Source organism: Schistosoma haematobium, chromosome 3 (genome assembly GCF_000699445.3).
Source record: "Schistosoma haematobium chromosome 3, whole genome shotgun sequence".
In the NCBI taxonomy this organism is placed as follows: Eukaryota; Metazoa; Platyhelminthes; class Trematoda; order Strigeidida; family Schistosomatidae; genus Schistosoma; species Schistosoma haematobium.
This window is the reverse complement of record NC_067198.1, coordinates 22743263-22767547: the sequence shown is the minus strand read 5'-3', so window position 1 is coordinate 22767547 and position 24285 is coordinate 22743263. Positions and strand designations below refer to the sequence as shown.

At 37.4% G+C, this 24285-nt stretch overlaps 1 protein-coding gene across 1 annotated transcript; it reads left to right on the top strand.

The window, feature by feature from the left end:
* The first annotated feature begins 10329 nt into the window (after positions 1 to 10329).
* Positions 10330 to 23056, top strand: MS3_00005272 (uncharacterized protein). Its single transcript, XM_051213304.1, has 5 exons — positions 10330 to 14294; positions 15662 to 16002; positions 17530 to 17877; positions 19711 to 20771; positions 21812 to 23056. Exons 1-4 carry the CDS (start codon positions 13712 to 13714, stop codon positions 19867 to 19869), a joined length of 1431 nt encoding a protein of 476 aa, XP_051069269.1. The 5' UTR covers positions 10330 to 13711; the 3' UTR covers positions 19870 to 20771; positions 21812 to 23056.
* The last annotated feature ends 1229 nt before the right edge of the window (positions 23057 to 24285 follow it).

Sequence of the window (24285 nt, the reverse complement as noted above, 5' to 3'; positions counted from 1 at the left end):
TTTCCGCTTCCTTAGCATCTGATTAAACGATAGCATTGTAGTGACTCACATTTATCACGAGAACACGACTGGTTTAATAAAAACAATTATTATTATAACCAACTGTACCAGAGCTTGTTTTAATGTGCTTTTGTTTGACTGTGCTAATGACAGCTATATTGTTCTTCCATTCTTATTCTTACACTTTGATTGTGACTTCGCGCGAATTCGGTTACGTCCTGTAACCAAGCTTGTATCCTGGCACGATCTCGGTATCCTTTCGATACCACGAGATCGCCAGCGAATATATCTCGATTTGGTCCATTAATTGCCTTCTGATATTTGGCTTCTCGGGGATTTTATGGATTTATTTGGTTACGTCCAACCTTCGCCTTCTGATTTACTTGGCACGTGTTTCTCTGTAGCGGTGTTCATAGTTAATCTCAACTCGAAGCCACGCTACAGCATAAAAAACCTAGTCAACTTAATCAGTATTTATCTTCTTATTTCTACCGTGTCATAAACGGGGTTAGTGTAATATATGGAGTTAGATGGAAGATTTATACCAATGACAAATCCATCAAATCGTTTTATCTGGTCAGATCTCGGGAAAAAAATGTGAAGAGCCACAATAAAATGCCCAACCCTATTTCGAACTTGATGTAAACTACAGAATCACGTCGACAAATAAATTTTCGAACTATTTTTATTTGATGATCGAACTCAATATAACTCACACAATCGATGAGAAGAACAAATGACTCAGTTTTTGGAATTCAAGACAAGCGCAAAACAAGTTGTGGTGTCTGAACGAACTATTGATACTTTTGTACTTGTTGATTGCACGATTTCGAATTCCAAATACAGTACATTCGCTTGTGCTCGTGTCTTACTTCTTAATTCAATTGCGTTATCTCTGGGACTCTTATTTCGTACTATAATTCAAATAATTCGAAACATTATACAAGTGCGGTAAGAAAATAAACAAACACAAATCGTATTGTCCGAGTGATACTTTATCGATGTATCAACTCTTCTCATCTAATTATTTTGCGGATCACTCCATTATGATCATAATTATTATTATTTTCTCATTATCGGATTATCATCACTTTGTCAGCTAACTTAGAATTATTAGTTCTGCTCGTATCGAAGTTGAACTATGATAGTTATTAGATTATATTACTCACCCATCAAATAATAATTTCATTAGTGATGCACTTCCGTCCTGATATTCGTAACTCACCGAACCTTCATTTATCATTAAATAACGTCCAAGCTTCCTGCTTCAGTTGAGTTTGTTTCATTTTATGTGCAGTTCTGCATCATATTATTATTTCTTCATCCACGTAATTGAAGTCATTTTCGCGTTAGCTCAAACATATATTTTCCATTTCGGTATCGCTCTTCACCTCATTTCTGTCGATGACATTGATTACAATAAGCCAATTAATAGGACCGATCATGTTTGTTTTATTCAAAATCACATGTTGCAGAAATGGTTATGTAAGAGTAGTCATTCCCTTCCAGGCCCAAATTTTTATTAAATATCAAATTTTTCCTGTGTATTCACTAGTTGCTTGTACATCGATGACCTGCAACCTGCTAAGAAAATCAGCTATCTAGCGAAATCGGCATCTATACGAATCATCAGCCCGAAAAGTCAGGCAAGCATTTTGGAAGCTGATAATGTTTAAATTCGAGACAGCATCGAGTTTTTTCAGCTCTAGAAGTGTGTTATAATTCGGAATCCAAAAGTGAGAAATTCGGTTCAAGTCATTGTCGTATTTAACAGTTTTATCTGTCAGAGATTGTATCTTTTTGGTATTTTCTGCTTATTTTGCCACTACTTTTAATTTACTAGGTTTAAATATCCAATATTTTTGTGGTCATTTAATCGCCACTACACAAATGTTGATCACTGTAGCTGAACAATGTGGATAGTGGTAGCTAACTCCAGTAGGACTTGAATGATATGGCTTTCTAGCTTACAGTGAATTCACACCTCATGATTATTGTTGAACCTGTATTATCCATGCGTTATGACCAAGTGGATTAACTTCCTTTGTGATTTATTAGAACAAATACTATCAGAATGCGAAGGCATATACTAATATTGAAAGTCAACTTTAAGAAAAGTTGAAACCACTGTCCCTATACCTGTCCATGGCATGCAATTATTCGATGTGTGTTGGCTGTCCTTGATCTAGACGAGAATCAGTAAACTGTTTGACACCAAATGATCTATCTGATAGATGATTTTGCTAGGGCATAGTGACATTTGATGGCCTTAGAAGTTAACTGCTATCCACTATCGTTTTTAGGTATCACTCAACCATCTCCCAGTAAGAAGCTACTAGGATTTCTAGAAATTCGGACATCTCAAGAAGCGGAACACGTGTTAAACGCAAGGCAAAGTTACAAAACTTCAGAAAAGACAGAGAGTGAGAACGTTCTTATATTATTGGGAAACCAGTTGTTATAATGCGCAGTGTCTAGTAGATTCTTGGGAGTACTTTCCATGCAACATCTAATTGAGCTTTTAAAGCTCGGGCGCACATATACTTATGAAATTTGAATTAAAATATCTACCCATAACGTGTATTTGAAACCTAATGATAAGTGAACTATTTTGAATGGTGCGAAATGTGAGATGAGACCGTTTAATCAATGGTGGCACACAAAACAAAGTGAACGCTAATAATTCAGAAGGGGTTGGCGAACAATCACGGAAGGCAAATTTCAGCAGAAAAATCGTATAACACTGTACTGATAAAATTTTAACTTTGCTGCTGATAAAGCAGAAGACGATAACACAGAGAGCATATGTGTGTGTGCACCACAACATTATACAATGATTACATATTGTTCGTATTGCTGTGATAGTATAATCAAAAAATATAAAATGCAAACTACACTTTGCATGTCAAGAAGTGAAGAGAATGTTGAGGCTTTTTAAAAATCAGAAGTCAAATAGTTTTTCTCAGTCACCGAAAAAGAATGATAATGCATATTTTCTCCAGGCTGGTCTGGACGTGTTACTGATATAACTGGGCACTGAGCCTGCTCTTCTAATTTGAAGTAACCTCATTTATATCTCAACAATAACCGAAGAGACCCACTTTTCCACTATCATACTATAGTACTTGACCATTTCCGGGTATCCGCACAAAGTCTTCACCTTACTGTTAGATAACCAGAATAACAACTATGACAACCATAATTGTACCATAGTTGGGTCACAACACAGTAGGTCTGGCTGTCTGCAGCTTAAAGTTGCAACTTTTTATCTTTGTCAGTTCCTATTGTTGTGTATCATATGTTCACTGACTTCTACTATTTTCCTTCTCCGAAAATTATGCCTCGCATTCTTTCTTCTTAATTTGTATCATATTTTACTGTTAGGTTTATTGAATAGAATGTACAGTAAAAGCGTTTCCACCAGTAGTTATACTATGAACACATGGGTAACTGACAAAGATATAAATCCTAATTAAGAGGTTAAGAATATTTCGAAAATCCTCGTCTCTAGCCACAGGGTCAAAGAAATTTCAAGATGACATCAGATAAAGAATCAACAAGTAATGTGTACATTATGGGTAACTCAACCAAAGCAAGAAAACTGAATCTCCAGCGAGGTATTCAGGAAAACAATTCTACTTGGGTTGTACTCCTGGTGATGTAGTGAACAGAACACGGGTGCGGACAATCGAATGTATTTAACACAAAATTAAAGAATTTGTTAATACAATCTAACAATCATAAAGTAAATGATTAATTTGCAAAATGTCAACCAATTGTCTCAAAATGACTCAGACTTCCTTGTTTTTGCATTTTCGTAAAAATTGCGTCCTGTTTCCATTCTTCACTGTTTGATCCTCTTGTCTCTCTGCTGCCAGACCTTCTGTTCACGACTAACATCCTATAATACTTATGTCAATATAAGTAGCTGGGTTGCTGCTGCTGTTATACTGAGGTACCTACGCAGCACTACAACTCCATGTTAAATGACCTCTGTCTCTGTTCTGGTATGTTCACTCACAGCGTAGAAAAATTACACGAACTGAACCAATAAGAGGCAAGCAGAAGTTTTAATTAAAAGTAACGGTACCAGTTTCTACCAAAATATACGAATTTTCAAACGCAGACTAACTAAAACACGTGACTATGTGAGCCACAGCCCGAGCTCATACACCAACAAAACCGCCAACCGTTTCTAGCGCCTTGATATCTGCTGACAGAAAGGAGCGCTGGATGAGTGTCGAGAAAAAAAAGTGGAAAAAGTATAGCTCTTCGAAAGCTGAAAATGAGAGAAAAAGACGTTAGATAAAACTTCTTGATTTTGTTTAATGTCCTGATATCAGAGAGTAGCTTATCAGGAGATAAGGTAGCTTTTGTTAAAGAACAATGTGACAAGCACTGTAAAATACTAGGAAAGGATATTATTTCAGCCAAACTATTTCACTTGTGTAGGGGCTTAATCACCTCAAAGTCGTTCCTAACACCCAGAACGTATGCACAGCCCTAAGATAGAGTTCATAGAGTCGTTACACCCACTCCATTCAAAAGAGATATAAACTTTCTAGACGGAGCACAGAGAGCAGCAATCAACTGTGTGACATATCTAGAAAAAAACCAAAGAAGGACAGGATTCATGTCTGAGTTTGTTCTCACTGAGCTACAGAAAAGTGGGAGGCGATCTGATGAACGATTTTGGCATACTACGTAAGCCAAGCCACTTGTAACGCTAGCACATTACTAGAATGTCATCATTACGCTCCTCGAAGCAACAATCGAAAGATTGCAAGTCGAAGAGGGAACATCCGGGTATGCTACCACTTTTATTCACAAACAATTGTCTCCATTGTGAATGCCACTTTCAGCCGAAGTGACCATGGCCTCTTCAGAGGATAGTTTCGGGAGGAGCCTTGACAAACACATACCCACCCATGGATTACCGTCTCCCTCTCGAGCCAGCCGTGGCTGATGCATGTCTCGTAACTTTCCACAGTTATCATTGCTGCATAAACAGCAACTGCTTCCTATCTCTTTTATAATCCCCTCCGTCCCTTTCTTATTCTTTTACATCCAGCTTCTTACATACAATCAATTAGGCAAAGTAATTATTTGTTATTTAAATAAATGATCTCTTAGCAATTGAATTGTTACTTTATTGTTTTACATTCCAATTAACCGACCTCCTGTCTGGTAATATCATGGCTGCTGGCATCCAGGATCCCTACTGTCCGTAGTCGAAAGCACACGCGCAACCATAAGATATACATACCCACAAATAACTAGTGCACTGATTAGAGTTATCGCCATCAAGTGGCTGGACCACTAACTATTGCACACAACTAGTACCTGAAACCCAACTGAAAAACAAAGAGGCAAGCACAAAGAAATCAACTGGTTTATACAAAGCTCGTGACACAGATACTGGATATATTGCGACTAAGACATGTGTTTGCATGTGCATTGCGAAGTCCAAATGGTTCAAATGGTTGTGGACGGAATAGAAGAAGCTTTCGCTTAACAGGCTTCCGTGTCTAGTAGCAGGGGATCACCAAATCCTCCAGGCAGGAACCTAGGTATGTTAACAATAAAAAGGAAAAGAAATTGGTAAATCATAATGTGATGCTGTCCTTGGTCCTTAAGAATAGGTCAAGTTGCCTCTTGAAGGACTCCTGAGAAGTCGCTTGGACTAGCTCGGCCGGCAGCGAATTCCAGCTTTTGACAACTCTTAAGGAGTAGAAGTTGTGTCTACATTCCGTCTTGCTATGTTGTGTTTCCAGTTTCTGGGTGTTACCCCTTAGATTATTATTCGGACTAAGCTTAAGTAGGTGTTTAAGAGGATGTCCAGAAGTGTTAAGAATACTATAAGCCATTAGTAAATCACCTCTAAGACGCCTATATTCTAGTGGGTAAAGGTCTAGTGAACGGAGGCGTTCTTCGTAAGGCTTAGATTTGAGTCCTCGAACTGATTTCGTGGCTCGCCGTTGGATACGCTCCAAAGTGACCTTGTCCTTATGGAGTGAGGGGGAGTACTATGTTTCCGTACTCTAAATGGGGACGGATGAAACTATTGAAGATTGTATGGAAAGTTCGTCCGTCAAACTGTCCAAAAATGCGCTTCAACGTTACCAGTGCAAGGTTTGCTCGGAAGGCATTTTTGTCACAGTTAGCGTAAGACTTTAAGTCATGGGGCACCAGGACTCCTAAATCTTTTCGACTTGGGATACTACTAGAGAGGAGTTTCCTAAGTTGTAACTGTAGTTTGCGACATGTCGCAGATGGACTACTTTACACTTTGAAGTGTTAAAGGTAAGTCCGTTATCGTCTGCCCAACTTTGAAGTCGCGTCAGATCCTCCTGAAGTGCCTGTGTATCGTCTTGGTTGCGTATCTCTCTCCAAAGTTTCACGTCGTCGGCAAAAAGTAGTAAGTCTGACGTTACCTGTTGAGGAAGATCATTTATGTAGATCAAGAAGAGAAGAGGCCCTAGTACTGAGCCCTGGGGGACCCCACTAGGATATTCCATAGCCTGAGATAAAGTGAAATTAACCCTAACCTTAAAGTGTCGATTTTTAGGTATGAAGTAAGCCAATCGATTAGAGGTGGTTTGATACCTAGTCGTTTGAGCTTGTTGATAAGACACAAGTGGTTAACCTTATCAAAAGCTTTTGAGAAATCAAGGTAAATGACATCAACCTTTCCCTTGCAATCGAGGATGCTTGTCCAGCTGTCCACCGCAGTCAGCAGGTTGGTTATACAAGAGTAACCCTTCCTGAAACCATGCTGTTGGGGTGAGAAGAAATTTAAGGACAGTAGATAGTCATTTAAACCGTCGCATATCAGGGACTCCATGAGTTTTGAAGGTAATGACAGAAGAGCCACCGGCCGATAACTTGAAGGTTCATTACGTCGACCACCTTTGAAAATTGGTGTGATATGAGCCAACTTCCAGTTTTCCGGTAATTTGCCTCGGCTAAGCGAGTGTGAAAACATCACGCTAAGCGGCATTGCCAGGATTGAGGCTGCCTCCCTCAGTATGGCAGGATGAACCATATCCGGGCCAGAAGTGTCAAGTCTTAAGTGCTGCAATTTCCGGAACACCAAGTCAGCGCTTAGGTCCACTTCAGAAAGTCCTGTGGAGTTGGAGATGAGACTGTCGTCAATAAAGTTGATGTCAGCCGGTTGAAATGTTTGAGAGTAATGGGCCGCCAGAAGGTTAGCGGCGTCGCCATCGTTGTTGGTCGGGCCGTTAAGACCTAGCAGTTGAGAAACTCCTGTTTTGGCTTGACGAAGAGGCTGCATAACGGAATAGGCTTCTAGGGTTAGAGGCGAATTTGTCCATAAGCTTTGTTTGGTACTGAAGCCTGTCTTCTCTTATAGCCTTCGTGCATGTGTTCCTGATATGTTTGTATTGCCTATACGCTCCATCGTTATTAGTTCGTTTGTATTCCGCCCAACAGTGCCGTTTGCGGCTTAGGAGGCGAAGGGTACGGTTCTTGATTACTGTAGGTGGCTTGAAGCTTTTGGGAACCGTTTGAGGAACTGAATGGTCTGTAGCACATAAGAGCGTGTGCAGTAAGAAGTCCCAATGACCATCCACATCGATTTGAGGGTGAACATCCCAAACCACCTGTTGTAGATAGTCATGTAGAGCTGGCACATTCAGCCGTTTAAAATTCCAACGCAAATTATTGTTGGGATACCTTAGCTTAGTTTTGATGACAAAACTGAAGGCTATGACGGCATGATCGCTTTTTCCCAGAGGAGCCAGGATTGAGAGGTTGTCGACTAGGAATTCTTCGTTAGTGAATACACAGTCTAAGCGCGATGGTGTCTGACTGTTTCTCCAACGAGTTGCCGACCTCACATTTTCATATAAGCCCAAGTCATCGATGAGGTTGAAGAACCGAGCTTTAATTCAGTTGTCGCCTCCAGTGTACGTGTGTTCCGCGAAGTTGACTCTAGGGAGATTAAAGTCCCCTAGAATCAGGATGTGTGTGAAACCGAGACGGATAGAGCGGGATAGTCCTTCCAGCATACGACTATCGTACTCGGTGTCGGCAGTTGGCTTCCTGTAAATGACTCCGACTAGACACCTGGAAGTACTAGACAATCTTACAGAGCACCATATGGATTCCTCAAGATTGTTAAACTCGAGGTTGTGAACCTGGTGCACCTCCAAGCAAGAGCTTATGTATATGGCTACTCCGCCCCCAATTCCTGTTTTTCTGTCGTTGCGGAACAAAGTCATCCCAGGCAATGCTAACTCTTGGTCCGAGAACTGAGAAGATATCCATGTTTCAGATATTCCTATCAGATGGGCCTTATTAGCGTTGCTTAGTTCACGTAGTTCATCCAGTTTGTTTGGTAGACTCGCGGCGTTCATATATAAGCAGTTTATGCTTTCAATTTGGAACGCGTGAGCTTCGTCCTGTTTTTCTGTATGAACCTTATGTGAATGGACAGGTAGCCCACCTATGTGAGGTTTGCCGAGGTGGTAGGCCCTGTCCTTTACACGTTTTTTATCGTTTAGACAGTCCACAAGTGGAATGGTCAGCTCCAACTTGTCTTTGTTCTTGGTCCTAACTTCGTATGGCCTATCCGGGTGCATGTGGATTCCAGGTGGCAATCGACGTCTATTAGCACGAAATGCTTCCAGAACTGCAGCCGCCATGTGGGAAGATGGGAAGGTTATCTTCATTAGACGGGGTCTAAGATCACCGTCCTTCTTGGCTAGTCTCGTCACATGCTGAGTCAGTATGTGTTTGAGCCTCAAGGACTGTTTGATGAATTTCCATTCCCTGATGTCAGAATTTGATTGAGTAGGGTCTGCATTTTCCGGTATACCTTGGACAATTATGTTTCTTCCGCGGAAAAACTTCTCACGAGATTCTTTAGGGACGTTTCGTATGATACTGCGCTCAGAGTACGGTATGTCGGGCAGTATTCTTACGTTACCATCTGATTTCAGCAAGTGGCTTGCTAGCAAGACGTCCTCTACGTCGGTAGCAGCCTTAAGTGTTACTCGGAGAAGCCTCGGGTGATTTAGATGCTTAGAATCCTTTCCTCGAGTGAGCCGGGTGACCGTCAAAGGCTCTATTCTAGGAAGTTCGAGCTTCTTGTTCAATTCACCCCAGAGCATCCTGTCGTTTTTGTCCTGCAGACTGAGAGGAAGATCAGGCTTGTCAACGAGGTTCATGATAATGAGAGAATCGTCACGAACTGTTGTTAATTTACCAGGTTTCACGATGGGTTCAGGTTTAGTAACTTGTTGTTTGGAGGTCAGTGTGCGTTTATGAATCATGGGCTCTTTATTGACCGGACGAACAGTCTTGGGGGTAGACTGTGCGACTAAATTACCAGTTATTTTCCGTGCAGCAACTCTTGGGTTGCTCGGCTTAGGCGGTGATGCCTGGTTCTTTTGGGCTCTCTTAACGTGGGTCGAATCACATGCAGGGTTTTTGGCAACCACTGTTGTGTTCGGGGACCCTGAGCTGGGAGACCCGAGTTTGCCTAGGGAGTTCAGTACCGTCGACGTAATGATGGTACTGAGCCTCGACACGTCGTCGTTAGTGTGGATGGATGCTCCATCGATGGAATACCTATCGATATCCCTGTTTTTGAGTCCGTTGCACTCTCTTGTTTGTATATCAGTTTTTTTACTATCGTATTCCAAGTTAACTGACAACTTGTTCCGAAGACTTGTCAGTAGGACAATGATGTTACTCAGCAAGACTACGGAGTCTGTGTTGCACGTGACACACACCCACTTTTGCTCTGACTTGCTGAGTCTGTTGTAAGCAGTTGCTGTCAGATCTGTGCATGCTTCGTGGAACCAACCTTTGCAGTTGTCGCACTGCATGCCAGTTGTGACAGCAAAACGGCATCCCGGACGTTTGCATGAGTTTTTCATGACGGTGTTGAAGCAAATTATGTTATAGATGCTTGCAAGAGCCTAGGACCTTTTAAAAAAAACACTAAAAAGCACACTGAAAACGGACAAAAATGGACAAAACGAGTGATATAAACTGAAACTAGTCTATACGTGAAAACAAAAAAAAAACCGAATAGTAAGCTGAGGCAAAACCACAGGTAACTATTAAATATAGTGAAACTCAAAAAAAAGAAGTAATCTACCGAACGTATAGCTCAGGATAGATTCTTTAGAACTGAAATGGTACTTTTGTTGCGTAAGAACACAGCAAAAGTTTGATAAATGCAAGTCACATTAGGACTAAACTTCCCGTTCGAAAAGCGCGGTCGTATACCATAAGCAAAAGAAACATATTCAGTATTATTTATCGCCAAAAATGACATGGATTTGCACACATAGCTGAGGTTTATTGCCTTTTCATCCCAAAGTACAACTATGATTTCTGTCTTACCGGGGGACGTTTGAAAAGTCTAGGTCATTGTTTCGTTAATTATCTCGCCTTTACTTTTTCATTGTTGGAAACATGTCTTATATGCTTTCTCACCTAACTAATGGCTGGCAAGTAGATCAGGCTATACTATCTGAAGAGGACAGAGTTGTCATCATACGCTTCGGTCACGACTGGGATCCGTCGTGTATGGTCATGGATGAAACTCTTTTTAAAATCGCCGAGAGAGTGAAGAACTTCGCAATCACGTACTTAGTTGACATAACTCAAGTTCCAGACTTCAACAAAATGTACGAATTGTACGATCCCTGCACTGTTATGTTCTTTTATCGTAATAAACACATTATGATTGACTTGGGAACAGGTAACAACAATAAAATCAACTGGCCCATAGCGGACGGACAGGAATTTATAGATATTGTTGAAACAGTGTATAGGGGTGCAAGAAAAGGTCGGGGCTTGGTCGTTTCTCCAAAAGACTATTCGACTAAATATCGGTATTGAGTTATGTACTATTTGTTCGTCTTGTTATGTATTTCTCAGTTCTTATCCTGCATTTCTGTGTTAATAAAATGTTTATAAATCTCAACTAAAGTTTGGTTGTTACTCCATTTATTTACAGTATTGGCAAATAAAAGTCTAGTGTATTATATGTAGTCGGCCTAATATTTATTCGATATGAGAATATCTAAGCCGTCACTTATGCAATACTTACCGGAGAACGCTTATAGCACTAAATTATATTGACAAATATTTTACAAATTTTGGATCTAAATGTTCACAAACCGGGGTTTCCATATTTCTGTTACATTTTGCTTTTTAATCTGTACATCACATCACATGTAATGATCTTCCAAGTAACAGGTAGTCTACCGAACCTAATTGTAATGAAATACGTAAACAATAAGCACTTCTAGGTTTCGAACAGATGAACAAGCATAGACAGGACTACCCCCTGTGTACATATCTTTTTTGACTGGTTTTAATGTTATTTCCGTATGTTCTATTATTATCGGCTGCATCTAAAAGCTCATATATTTTAGCTTCAACTGGGGTTGCATTGATTCAAACTTTGTAGGATTATAGAGTGGTTATGATTTACACTGTACTGTGAAGTCAGTTCGTATCCAATTAACACTAATGAACTTAGTTTATTTTTGTGTATTTCTGACAAATGTCTCTTGGTTCAAATAATTAAATAAGCGAACTGGAATAAAAAAATCCCCAACATGGCTGTGCATTTATCACTGTGAACCAAGTACCCAGTTCTAAGTTTGAGGATGTTTACGTCCTGAATATGAACATTTTTTCAAAGTAGTTGAGAGATTTCTTGGAAAAAGCTAGTCGCCGTTTGATAATAACTACTGTGACACGCTTTTAAAAAGTCCGTCAAGTCTTTTACACATTTTTTTGTGAAAAGCAGTTTCAGTGACTTAAAATGTTAGGTAATATCATTCAAAAGTGACCACAACGCCACTGATGCTACTTCGGCCTGTTGTTGTCAATACAGCTATGAAATTCGCCCGTAGTCAGCTTACTGTCTAGCCAATCGAAGTAGGATTCTGTGGTCGGACTAACCGATACAGTAATAGAAACTAACCCATTTTCTTGATTTCTGAAATTTTTCACTGTAGTTATTGTTACTTACCGAAATTTTAAACCGAATTGCATCGTCGTATTTACAACCATAAAATATATAGCATACTTTAGCATGTTGTCTGTGAAAAATTGAGTGATATACACTTGTCATGTTATTCACAAATACAGCTTTAGTTATGCCTCATGATCAGGAGTATAAAGTGAAGTGAATCCTTGTCTTTCAAATGTGTTATAGTTCAACCCAGCTTGTTATATCTAATGACAACATGTAAAATTCGGATGTGGACTAACTAAACGGAAATTAAACTTCGAGAAGGGGTATGACCAAAACAAAATGTCAAGTATTTTAGGCAGTACAGATGCATCCATTGTCGTTGCCCTTATTTTTTTAACTCAACCGCCAGTATGAATTGATGTGAAGTCACTAAGACGAGTACTTTTTTAATGTTACTTAAGATCACTGCACGAGTCTATTGTCTCATTTAGTTACCGAGGTATCTGTGTGATGTGTATACCCATTCACTTCCACCAAAGCTCAGTACGGTTCCGCTTATTGAGTTTTGTTGTATCAGGAGTGAAATTACTTTCTGAGTGCCCCAGTGAATGTAGTTTTCATTGCGTCGGGACACGAGAAATACCTCATTTTGCATATTGATGGGCTTGTCTCATAGTCATCACAAACAGCAAGGTAATGAGTCATTCAAAGTTTATGTGTTCTTATATGAGTAGCTAAGGCGATCGATACTCTTAACACGTCAACTTCCTGCAACCAAACTAGATAGGTTACTTTGCTAGTTCCAAACCTTCACTCCACGGTTCGTCAGTTGACTATATGAGTATTCTAAAACCCCTTTAAGCTAATACACCATGAAGTGTAAGACCTTGAAGGCTTATATCTACATATACTTGTTCTATCAATAATTTTCTCATTTAAAGCGTATATACTGCAGTAGAAACTTTTTCGAATGCATCTATTAGCAACCTTCCTGAAACTGTGCTTGTCAAAATGGTTTGCTCTATTTTCTCTAAAACCGCTGGTTTGTTGGAGGGATGTGTTTAGTTCAAATTTACCCTATGAAGTGCGTAAACAACACATTTACTCGTTCACTAATAATTAGAAGTGAATACTATCAAATACCTAAAAGCGTGATTAAAATATATTTAAGGCTTTTTCTGACAAGTTATCTTCAAGCATAAAAGCACTTGCGTCTAGACCCTATAATAGTGTTGAGATGTGTTGTGAGATAACTTCTCTAAAACAAGTCTATGATGGTAGTCTGGCATGAATGTCATTTCTATATCAAGACTATCAGAATTTTCTTGAAAGCTGTGAGGCTGAATGACCATTATAGATTTTCGTTTTTTCGCTTCTGTAATTTTTAAAAACTTATTAGTGGTTATTATACGAGGACAACAATAAGTTGTCCTTATTTCTGTAACTTGCACAATATTGGTCTTTTAGACTACTCTGACCTTATTACTAGCTGGTCTCTAAGATATGTACTTAGTTTATGAATGGTTATACGCATACGTTTACAATTATCACTGTAAGTAGCTTCGTATATGTCCGTTTATTTTCATATGACAAAAAAGATTGATTTCTAGTAACTAGTAGAGTTATGATTATTGTTCATTAGTTTATTCATTTGTTCTTCATTAGATATCAACAAACTGTTGGTAATCATCCATAATCCTGATGTATTTTTTCTTCAGACTTTTTCTTTAAGGTTAAAGAGGGATGTTAAATATGTCTGATTTATCTGATACCGATCGAGAACGTATCGGGAAACTGTTCAGCGATTTAGATATAGATAAAGACGGTCGCATCAGTGTTAATGAACTTAGTCGTGTCATAAAAGGAAGCAAAGATGAATCAGATACTAAAAACAAAACAGCTAAGAAAATTATGACCAAAGGAGATATGGACAAAGATGAAACACTTACATTTCAAGAGTTTCTTTCTTACATTCATGACACTGAAACTCATTTGAAACTCGCGTTTAAAGAAATTGATCAGAACGGTGATGATCGAATAGACGCTAGCGAAATCCAGTCAGCCATGAAAAGACTTGGTGCTAATGTTAGCGAAGCTGATGCACAGAAGTTGCTTAAGCGTATAGATAAGGACGGTTCCTTAGACATTGATTATAAAGAATGGAGAGACTTTTTGCTATTTAGTGGGACTTCAAAGATTGATGAAATATTTAGATATTGGCGACATGCATCAGCCATTGACATAGGTGAAAATATGTGTGTTCCGGATGATTTCACAGAAGAAGAAAAGAAATCGGGAGATGCTTGGAAAACATTGGTCTCAGGAGGTTAGTACTGTAATTTGAGTTCTAGTGTTCATTTACCTTTTACATTTTTATCTGGTAATTTAAAACATTTTACTTCTAATTAAAGGAATAATGCATACGAAATTTGTACTTTCTATTCTGTTAGACTCGCTGTGTAACGTGTGGTTGTTAATAATTGGATTTTTGGTACATAGCATAACTCTTGGACCGGTTAAGATATTTATACAGAGCTAGCATTTAAAACGAAACAACTTCAGTGACATATTGCATCAAGTATTTACAGTATGAGTTGTTATTAGTATAATGAGTTTGTCGCAACAGTTACAAGTTGACTGTTCTATGTCTTTTCTACTATAAAGATAATTTACCGTCTTTTAGTTCTTAGTCAGTTCTACTTGAGTTGATGTAATCGACAGATAAAAATGGATCGAGTACCTTTGTATAGTTAGTAACAGTTCTCCTTGTTGCAGAAATGACGGATTACCTTCAGTTTTCTACATTAGCTAAATGGCCGTTAATTAAGTGCCGTTTGAGGTGAAAACAGATTACTTTTTTACTGTTAGTGGTATGTTTGATTCTGCTACGATATCTGTTACTCAGTTTATAGTTGAGATCATTAATGATTGGCACGAAATATAGTCGCCTTAATAGAATTACTATGGTGTAGTCAAACTATCGCTGGAGTTATTGGTTATATCTGATATCGTTCGATATTACTGAAATTTTACGGGGGCTTCTGTCTTCCATTTTCTTGAAATATTGAATTGCATTAAGGTGGTGGGGAGTATTTGTACCTGAGGATGAGGGCCCAAGCTGGATAGTTTACTCATGAAGCCTTTATTATCTTTCTCAATATTAGTGATATGAATCAGGTATTGATGTAGGTGTTTAGAATAACAATAAAAACTTCATTACTGAGTCTTTCAACTCAGAGAAAACACCTAAACAATGAAAAATAGTTTGTGTTTGGTTTTTTATACGCCTATTGTGTGTGTATAAACCATATACCAGATTAGTTTTGAGTTTCTAATCTCGAAATCTACCAGTCATTATTGTTTAATGCACAGTGAATAAACAGTGATACTAATTAATTCTGTGTTATGGTCTTTTTTGACCATTCATCTGTTTTTATTCGTCTCGGTGATTGTCAAACAAAACTTGGTGGAAGGTAGCTAAGTTGCGGCAGTTTCTTTTAATAGATTTCTGCAGTGGTTCCTCGCTTTACAAGTATAAGTAGTAAGCGATTCCGACATAACAGTTAGTGACGAACAGTCATAACAATTTCTTTTTGTTGTTTTGAATAATATTGTATTCTATTCAATTGGTTATTACGATTTTCCTCTTTGACCTTCCTAAAATTACCCATTTGTTGAATTCGAACATCTTAGGTATTGCTGGTTGCATCTCTAGAACTGTAACGGCGCCTTTGGACCGCATTAAATTAACATGGCAAGCACTTGGAAGTAAGGCTTCCGAAGTAGGTTTATTGGGAACAGTCAATAAAATGGTTAAAGAAGGTGGGGTAACAGCATTATGGCGTGGAAATGGTGTTAACTGTTTAAAGATTGCTCCAGAATCAGCAATTAAATTTCAGGCTTATGAAGTTTACAAGTGCTGGCTAAATGAATCATTTGGTAGTAATCCAGATGGAAGTCTTCAACTACATACTAAATTCTTAGCCGGTTCATTGGCTGGTGCAACTTCCCAAAGTATTATATATCCTATGGAGGTATGTATTTTCTTCCTCCAGTTATAAATCATAACTGTATGCATTGTCATGTTGCCAAATCATTCTATAAACTTTACTATCTTGCTTTGGTAGCATATTTTCAAATGGAATGGGAATGTTTATTTGCTGACATCTTTGAGGATTACACAGGTGATCAATATATGTTGCGAAAGTAATATATTTCCGAAAGTGTTCGGTAAATTTATGTAAAAGATGTCTTTGCATATGGAGATTTGCCTATCCCAGTTCAGTTATTTTAAGCTAATATGGAAGCGGGTGATTTTTTGCCCATATTTCCTAATTTTAAAGTTTTATTTCACTGACTCTTTATGAATAACCAAACTCTGTTACTGACATTTAGTCTTTAAAATTATACAAAGTTATACAGTCCAACTGATGTTCAAACTAAGTACGTATTCATCGGAAGCATCATTTGCATACAAATTATAAAATATATACAAGTGTTTTATGGTATTGTGTGATTTGTTTTTCGACCTTTATTTTATGATACATCCAAAATAAAAAACCCAAGACAAGTGGTTATTTATCGCTAACCAAAGCTTTAGTTCAAAAAATTTTGTGTAAGATAAGGTTTCATTAGAAGATACAGTCTTATAGTCGGTAACAACTGGCGAATCTCCGTTTAATGTTAATCTTCTATTATTCGTATCTATTGAATATTTTTAAATTGATACTGACAACTTAGTGGTTTATACACAGTCATCGGATTCAGTTCATTGATCCCTCCTATTGCTATTCACTACAAGCGATATGTGAGTAAAAATTGTTGACTGAGAATATTCAGCACAAGAATACCAGTCCTTATGTACGCTTTCCTTTTTTATTCATAGTTCCCATTTTTTGTCTTTCATTGACCAGTTACATTACCTTAAATCATTTTTCATGTCATACGTTAGATATTACTTATCAAAAACTACGCTATTAAGGTATAACTGATTTATACTATAAAACTAGAAGCGTAGGAAGCAGTAAGATTATCTGGGTACACAACGTTTTACAATGACGATAATGATGCCTACACCTTAATGGGTTGGTACGTTTATTGTACACATTTTATCGAGTCGCGTTTGTTATCCACTTGAATATTGCTAACCGCAACGATTAAGCTGATTTTCCATATGATAATCAGTTCTTACTGTCAAAAGTGAGTATACGTGATACAATCAGGTTTCAAACTAATTAACACAGAAAAGAAGAGTGTTTATTATTATTATTGATGCAGCTTTTGTAATATTATATCACTCTTACCTGTCTTTTATATTTTAACCTTAATGATTCTACAGTCCTGATGTCTTTCACTGTATAAATTGCTATTCTTACTTTGCCTTGAGAATATTGTTTATATTTAGTCTGATAACGGGGGCTCTCTCTCCATACATCAAAACACTAAAAAGAGTATAGCTGACAAGCTTCATCTCATATGAATGGGTGTTTGTTAATATTAAGAGTCTACGTTTAGCCTGTTGATATCTTACTAGAATTAGCACTGTTTGTTTCTGTCCTTAGGTATTGAAAACACGAATGTGCTTGCGCAAAAGTGGGCAGTACTCGTCAATATTTGACTGTGCTCGAAAGTTATATCACAGTAATGGTATTACTGTATTCTATCGTGGCTATGTGCCTAATATACTGGGTATTCTGCCGTATGCTGGAGTAGAATTGGCTATGTTCGAAACATTTAAACAATCATATTCTAAAGCATTTTTATCAAAGGATGAGAAGTCTCAAAATATACCTCCACCAGTCTATGTTTCTGTTGTAGCCGGTGCTCTTTCATCATTATGTGGTCAGTTAGGCACGTATCCATTGGCGTTAGTTCGGACAAAACTTCAGGCACAGGCATCTTCAGAAAAAGTTAGTTCACAATTTATTTTACGATTATTTCCTGTTTTCGGTCAATGTTTATTGACTTGGTTTCTAACTAGTTGAACTATGCTTTATAGCGTGTCGTAATGACTCTTTTTGGAATCTTCTCCAATGATTTAAATAGCTATCACTTTCAATATATCTCTCTATGACTTTTTCTCTTTTAACTTTCTAAACGGATAGATCGACAAATGGTATGAATACGAAGCAGACAATTGTTACAAGTATTACACAGGTCGTTTGTTTCGGATGAGATCTCTGTTCAAATGTAGAATTCGTATTTCTTTCCATTAATGTACTTTTCTAGTGAAAGCGTAATCTCAAGCTTTTGCTTAGGGAAATGGCGTAAAATGTAATCATGCTTCTCGTGTGTTTGTATCGAAGTGGATTATATTTTTATGTGATGAAAGGTCGTTAGTACTTAAATCAACATTTTCGGCTTTGTTCTATGGAGTAACATACACACTTTACAAAACGTCAAAACTATTCTAATTTCTTAAAACCTTGTGGTTGAAGAACATTTTCGAGTCAGTTTTCGCAATCATTCACCAAATTTTCATTGTAAAATTGTTCTCATTCAAAGAAATGCTTAAGATGCACTACTGAACACCCAGATTATACTTATCATTATTCAAACCATAAGGCGGAATTCAGGTTTCCTTTATTGTTAAGTTGCCAAGGTAAATCTTGGTAAACTCAACGCTAAAATAAATACCATCTTGTAGTTATTTTTAGGGAATCAAATTTTTAGATTTTTAGTTCAGCAAACCTTAGTGTCTCGTAAGTAAACAAATACCTACCAGTCACAGGTAGCAAAATCCGATCTAAGGCCTCCTCATGGTTCTACAGGGTAGTAGGAGCAACCTTGCTAGCTAACTTGGTTAGCCGGTAGAGATTAAACTAATCCATTACTCTACTGTAGGTCAGATTCAGTGGGTCCCATCTTTTGGGGGTCCCAAGGCGTCTTGCGGGCCGCCAGATTTGTATGCATATGTATATGAGTTGCATGATACTGCCTGTGTGGTGTATGTTTACAGGTATATGCAAAGGGTACGCGCGTGCGTTAGCACAAGTAATTTAAGCCCAAGAATTCCTTCTCTTTGTTTAATAAGATCAGTGGCCCAGTCCTTCAGATTGTGGACAATAAAAAATATGGTAGCAAATACTAAGAAAAGGTGACCATCAACCGTCCCTGAAAGAGTGCTTATGCTGATGTGTATATCATAACAGCTTAACCAACCTTAACACGGCTGGAACACTGTACTAGCCAAATTACGCAACGTGATTTGTGCGTTAGGCACTGGGTTTTTGAAAGCACTTACATGTTTATCTTTAAATTAATTACATTTACCGTTTAAATTTATTCATTGGCATTTATTTACTGAGGCACCAGATGGAAAATTCGTTAGAATGCAATACCCTCCCAACTTACTATCTATAGATGCCCAGTGATAATCTTCTCATCTTACTCTATCATTTTCCACAAAGTACTGTTAAGAAATATAGTAATACTACTTGTTACGAGTTATACCTTGCTATTTAGATATATTATTCTGTGATTCTTTTGTGACTTTGAAGTAGTTATTGCAATAAAACAACAAGTTAGTTCGACAGATATGTGGAGTATATCAGTCAACAGTTTTCAGTCTCACTATAAACATCTAAGACAGTGTTTCAAGATTTTTAAATGCGTCTTAAGGCTTTGTGTACAAATTTGTCTTCAGGATAATTCTAATAAAAAGAAAATAGAATATCTTGAATAGCATATGACTTCGTTTCTTACCTACTATGCACTTATTATTATTATTTCTTTTTCTATAGACTGGATTATTAAAGATTGTCAAAAATATTGTGGAACATGAAGGTATACCAGGTTTATTTAGAGGATTAGGGCCAAATATTCTTAAAGTTCTACCGGCTGTTAGTGTTTCGTATGCATGTTACGATCAAATTAAAGCATTTCTACAAGTTTCAAAATAGATCTCTATACCATTTTACTTGTCTAAATGTTAGATCCTGACCATTTTAAAAATCACGTTTGTATTCTATCTATAAAATACATTCGGATTTCCGAAAACTTATTTATGTTCACTGTTTAATTACTGGATGCAAATACTCTTATTTTTTGTTGTTGTTTAGTTAATCGCTTTATATTTTATCAGAAGATAAATATCAATTAATTGTAATGAAGCATATTTTATTTTTGAATGATATATATAGCTTATTTTCTTTTAATGTGATGTTATTGTTTCAACATTGAAATTTGAAATGAGATTTGTATCCTATTTTAGTTCATGATTATCATCATCTTTCTGAATGTTTTTATTTTCATCAGCAATAAGAAATGGATATATTTTATATGCACATATATATTAGTTTTCTGATACTTAGACATTTGCTAACTTTTTTCTACAATGTTTTACTTTTCCTTTTTTTCCGCTAACACTCATCATTAATTTCTCTAATCGATTTTCAACATATCGCATACATCTTTAAGATCTCTCTTGTCAGCATAATGGATTATTTCGTCTAAAATGTTTATTTTTGCTGTTGCTTAAATTCGTATTTTGAATACACTTTTTATAATCTTTCTTACTTTATATACCGTTCTGTATAAATCAATTAGTTATTTGGTTTTTACAGTTTTGGAATGGAATTGAAGGACTAAATCAAAATAAATTCTCGTTTTCATATGATTACCTGAACAGTTTTTCTAATCAGTCATCATTCAAAGATATTATCTCATCACTGCTTTTATTTACTTATCGTTCTGCAGCCACAGTGACTTTTGGTTTAAAATTCAGCTTCCGACCATTGGGTCGGCATTTCAACATCCCCAACTGGTCAGCATCATTAGCTGTCAAACAATGTATAGTTTGAAGGCAAGTACATAGACTAGTTAGTTTCATATGTGGATTTCTTCATTCACACAGAATTGTGTAATAATAATAATTATTCATATTACTCCAATATTGTATCTACTGCATTATTGGGATAAACGACTGAAACAATTCTAAATTTCATTTAGTAATAGTATAATCTAACTTTCTCAGACGGTAGTCAAATCCCGAAATTTTAATTAACGTAAAATGTTCATTAATTTGATGAAAGTTGGTCCTATGTTGTTTAATTAATTGATGTATCTACAGGTTCTCAATAGTACAACTATTGATACTAATTAACTAAAATTTTACAAGTAGGATGGAATATTCAATTTTTATTACAATAGCTAACACTATTGCAGCTTAAACTTAATTTACTTCTTCAATTTTGTGTTGGTCTCTCGAATTTTCTCATTGATATTTAGGACTGCAATTGATCAGTCTCCTATTGGTATATAAACATCCCGTGCGGATTGTCTCGATATTGCCTTAAGTCATAAGCCTTTTAAGTTGAGATGATGGTGGCTAGCAATGGAATCCAGGATGCACGTTTCGTCTTATTCGGGACTCGTCAGCTGGACGTACTTGTATCGCAGAGTTCATATTCACTCCAGGACTGAAGGGAATATCGAGGCAATCTGCACAGTATGCACATATGCCAATAAGAGACTGATCAATCGCAGTCCCAAACATCAGTGAGAAGATTCGAGCAACCAATACAAAATTGAATTAAAATCTACCCTATTGCACAAGCTAGTGGATAACTGGACTCAGTAACTAAGTGGATAACGCGATGGCGTTTGAAGTAGACGGCGCTGGGTTCGAGTCACGGAGTGTATAACAACTCTGTGATGCAGACACATCCGGTTGACGAGCCCTAAATGGGACGAAACACGCACCCTGGATTTTACTGCTAGCCACCATCATCTCAGTTTAATTTATTTCTGTTTTAACCATGATATCCTCCAAAAAAATGTATTCCTAGTTTGAAGAAATCAAGAACAAACTATACATCACTAAATGTTCTCTTCTTTTTTTAGATCTATGAACATTTATTTTTGAAGTGTTAAAACAGTTTCGTACGACGAACTTGTACCACGCTATGTAAACAAACGTTTTTAGAAATGCAAGAGAACAAAGTAAAATGACAATTCAAAAATTGAACTGAAATAGTGAATCCCAAATAGTTGAACCAGTAAATATAGTTCAAAGTTGTTAATTGAAGCTGTTAATGTAACATCAGAGAGAAGTCAATAGTTTACTGACTCAGCAGATGAACATGAATCAGAGATAAAGATGATTAAGTCAATCTTTAAAGATAACCTTTCAAGATTACTTCCTTAATGGTCTATCAAATGAACAGTTTATAACTTCTTCATTATCAGATATCTTCATACTGAATCGTTCATTTCAAGGCCTATTTAGTCACCTACTTGTTTCCATTCCACTATTCATACTACTGACCCCCTTTTCAGCGACGTCAAGCTTTTTCTTATTAAATACCTATTAGTCTTTTCTGTATTCCTGTGGATTTAATAAATTTATCAGTCAAGCATTTTTTTCTTACTAACTAGTGCCAATCGAGGGGATAAAAGGTTTCTATTTGTTTCTATTCTAAAAACTTGGTATTTTTTTGAATGCTCGGGGTGTATTACTTTCACGATTGAAATAAAATAAAATTACTGTGGAAATAGAAGGTTGATTACATTCTGCAAAATAGGTTTCGTGAAATCTGGCTACTTCAAAAATTGCTCTAAATGTTTTGAAGGTGTTGACTATATACTCCGTATTCAAGACTGTATGTTAAGTGGATTACATGGAGATTTATGATCATGCCATATTTTATGTTCCTTTTGCTTCAGTTACATATATATATAACTACGGTAAATAGTTGTCTAATGAGTGACAACTGGTGTCTAACTTTTTCACTCAACGGTTCATGGGACTATCCAAAATCCATGTAATTTCTGTACGGGTAGACGGTTTTTTAAAATTTAAATCATGAGCCGATGAAAGTTAGGCGAACATAGGAAAAGTAGAAGCACTAGATGGCAGTTTCGTCCTGGTATGGGACTCAGTGGTGCGCACCCACGACCCTAAAAGCAGGAATTGAACCAGTCATCCTTGAGAGGCTGATTATGAATACAGTGATCTTGAGTGCTGTTAGAGGTATGAGGGCGGTTATCACTTCCCGGTTGCCCACACCGTGGAAGTGTTCTTCTGGAGGTGCCTGAAAAGGAAATTGAATTAGAGGTGGTCTTAATGACCTGAGAGCGTGACCGCAGTGCCCAAGGGACAACTGCTTGAGGTCGGTCACACACGACCTTTTTGTGGGTAATTTTTGTGTTAGCTCCGTACTTGTTGAGACCTTACCACCGGAGACGGATATCCATGGGATAAGGTGAGGTGTTCATTTTTAGGGTCGACTTTTTCTAACCCCACCCCTCCTTGTGGGAAGGCAGCATCTCTTTCATGCTGGTTGTCTGAAGGAAACAACTTACTGCTGTCACACCTCTGTATAGTCAGCAGTACGACTTCGCCGTCGGACCTTGGGTTTGTTGCTTTTAGTCTTACCGCTCTTCAACCGGCCTGTCTGACATGGTAGGACCTTGAGGAACGGTTTTTCCAGCCAGTATAGTTCGGTTGCTTCATCATGACAGGCAAGCCTCACCACCACGTCAAGGTAGCAACAACGGTCGGACCAGTCATTCTATATCTAACGCGAACACTCAACATCCACTGAGCCGAGATCCATAGGTATACAAGTCTAACTTTGATTGGCCCACGACAGTGCACGACCATCCTTCATTGTCTTCGGTGAGTAACCGGCTCACATAGCACGGCTTAGCTCCACTGGTCATGACGATTCGTAATACTTACGGTGGGTCTTTTTGTTTTCATTTGACCCACGCCTTGTTTATTATTTCTCAGAAACTATAGGTCATAAGTAGTTAGTTAAGAACTGTGACAAACAATAAGATCAATTTAAGTAGTCATGGTTCAAGACAAAAAGGTAAACAAACCAAAAATATAACCCATTAGAATAACAACCAAACTAGAATTTAAGAAACAGGGCAGAGAAAAATTGACGACAGAAATATAGGGTAGAAAGATTGTATTTCCATAAAGGCACAATATGGACCCATTTACACTATACTAATCTGTCTTCAATTTTTTGTCTATCAACTCATTTTAGTTTTCTTATGAACTTCGATTTGGAAATTTAGATAACGTAAATTAAAATCACGAATTTCATAAATTTATTCTATTTTAATATGATCACATTCACGCTTCTCCCGTTTCACTTTTGATTCTAGACACGTAAGTAGTTGGATTATTGATCTTCTAAACAGGAAACTAACATTTCCTCTCAGACGGTTTCGCTGTGTAGGTGTAGATATTTAGTGGTATCGTTGTCCCACAGTCCGTAACTACTGTATTTTCCGCATAAGGTAGCTATGTTTATGAGTCTACGAAAAAGTAATGTTCTCCGAATATAAATTCAGCTAATTAG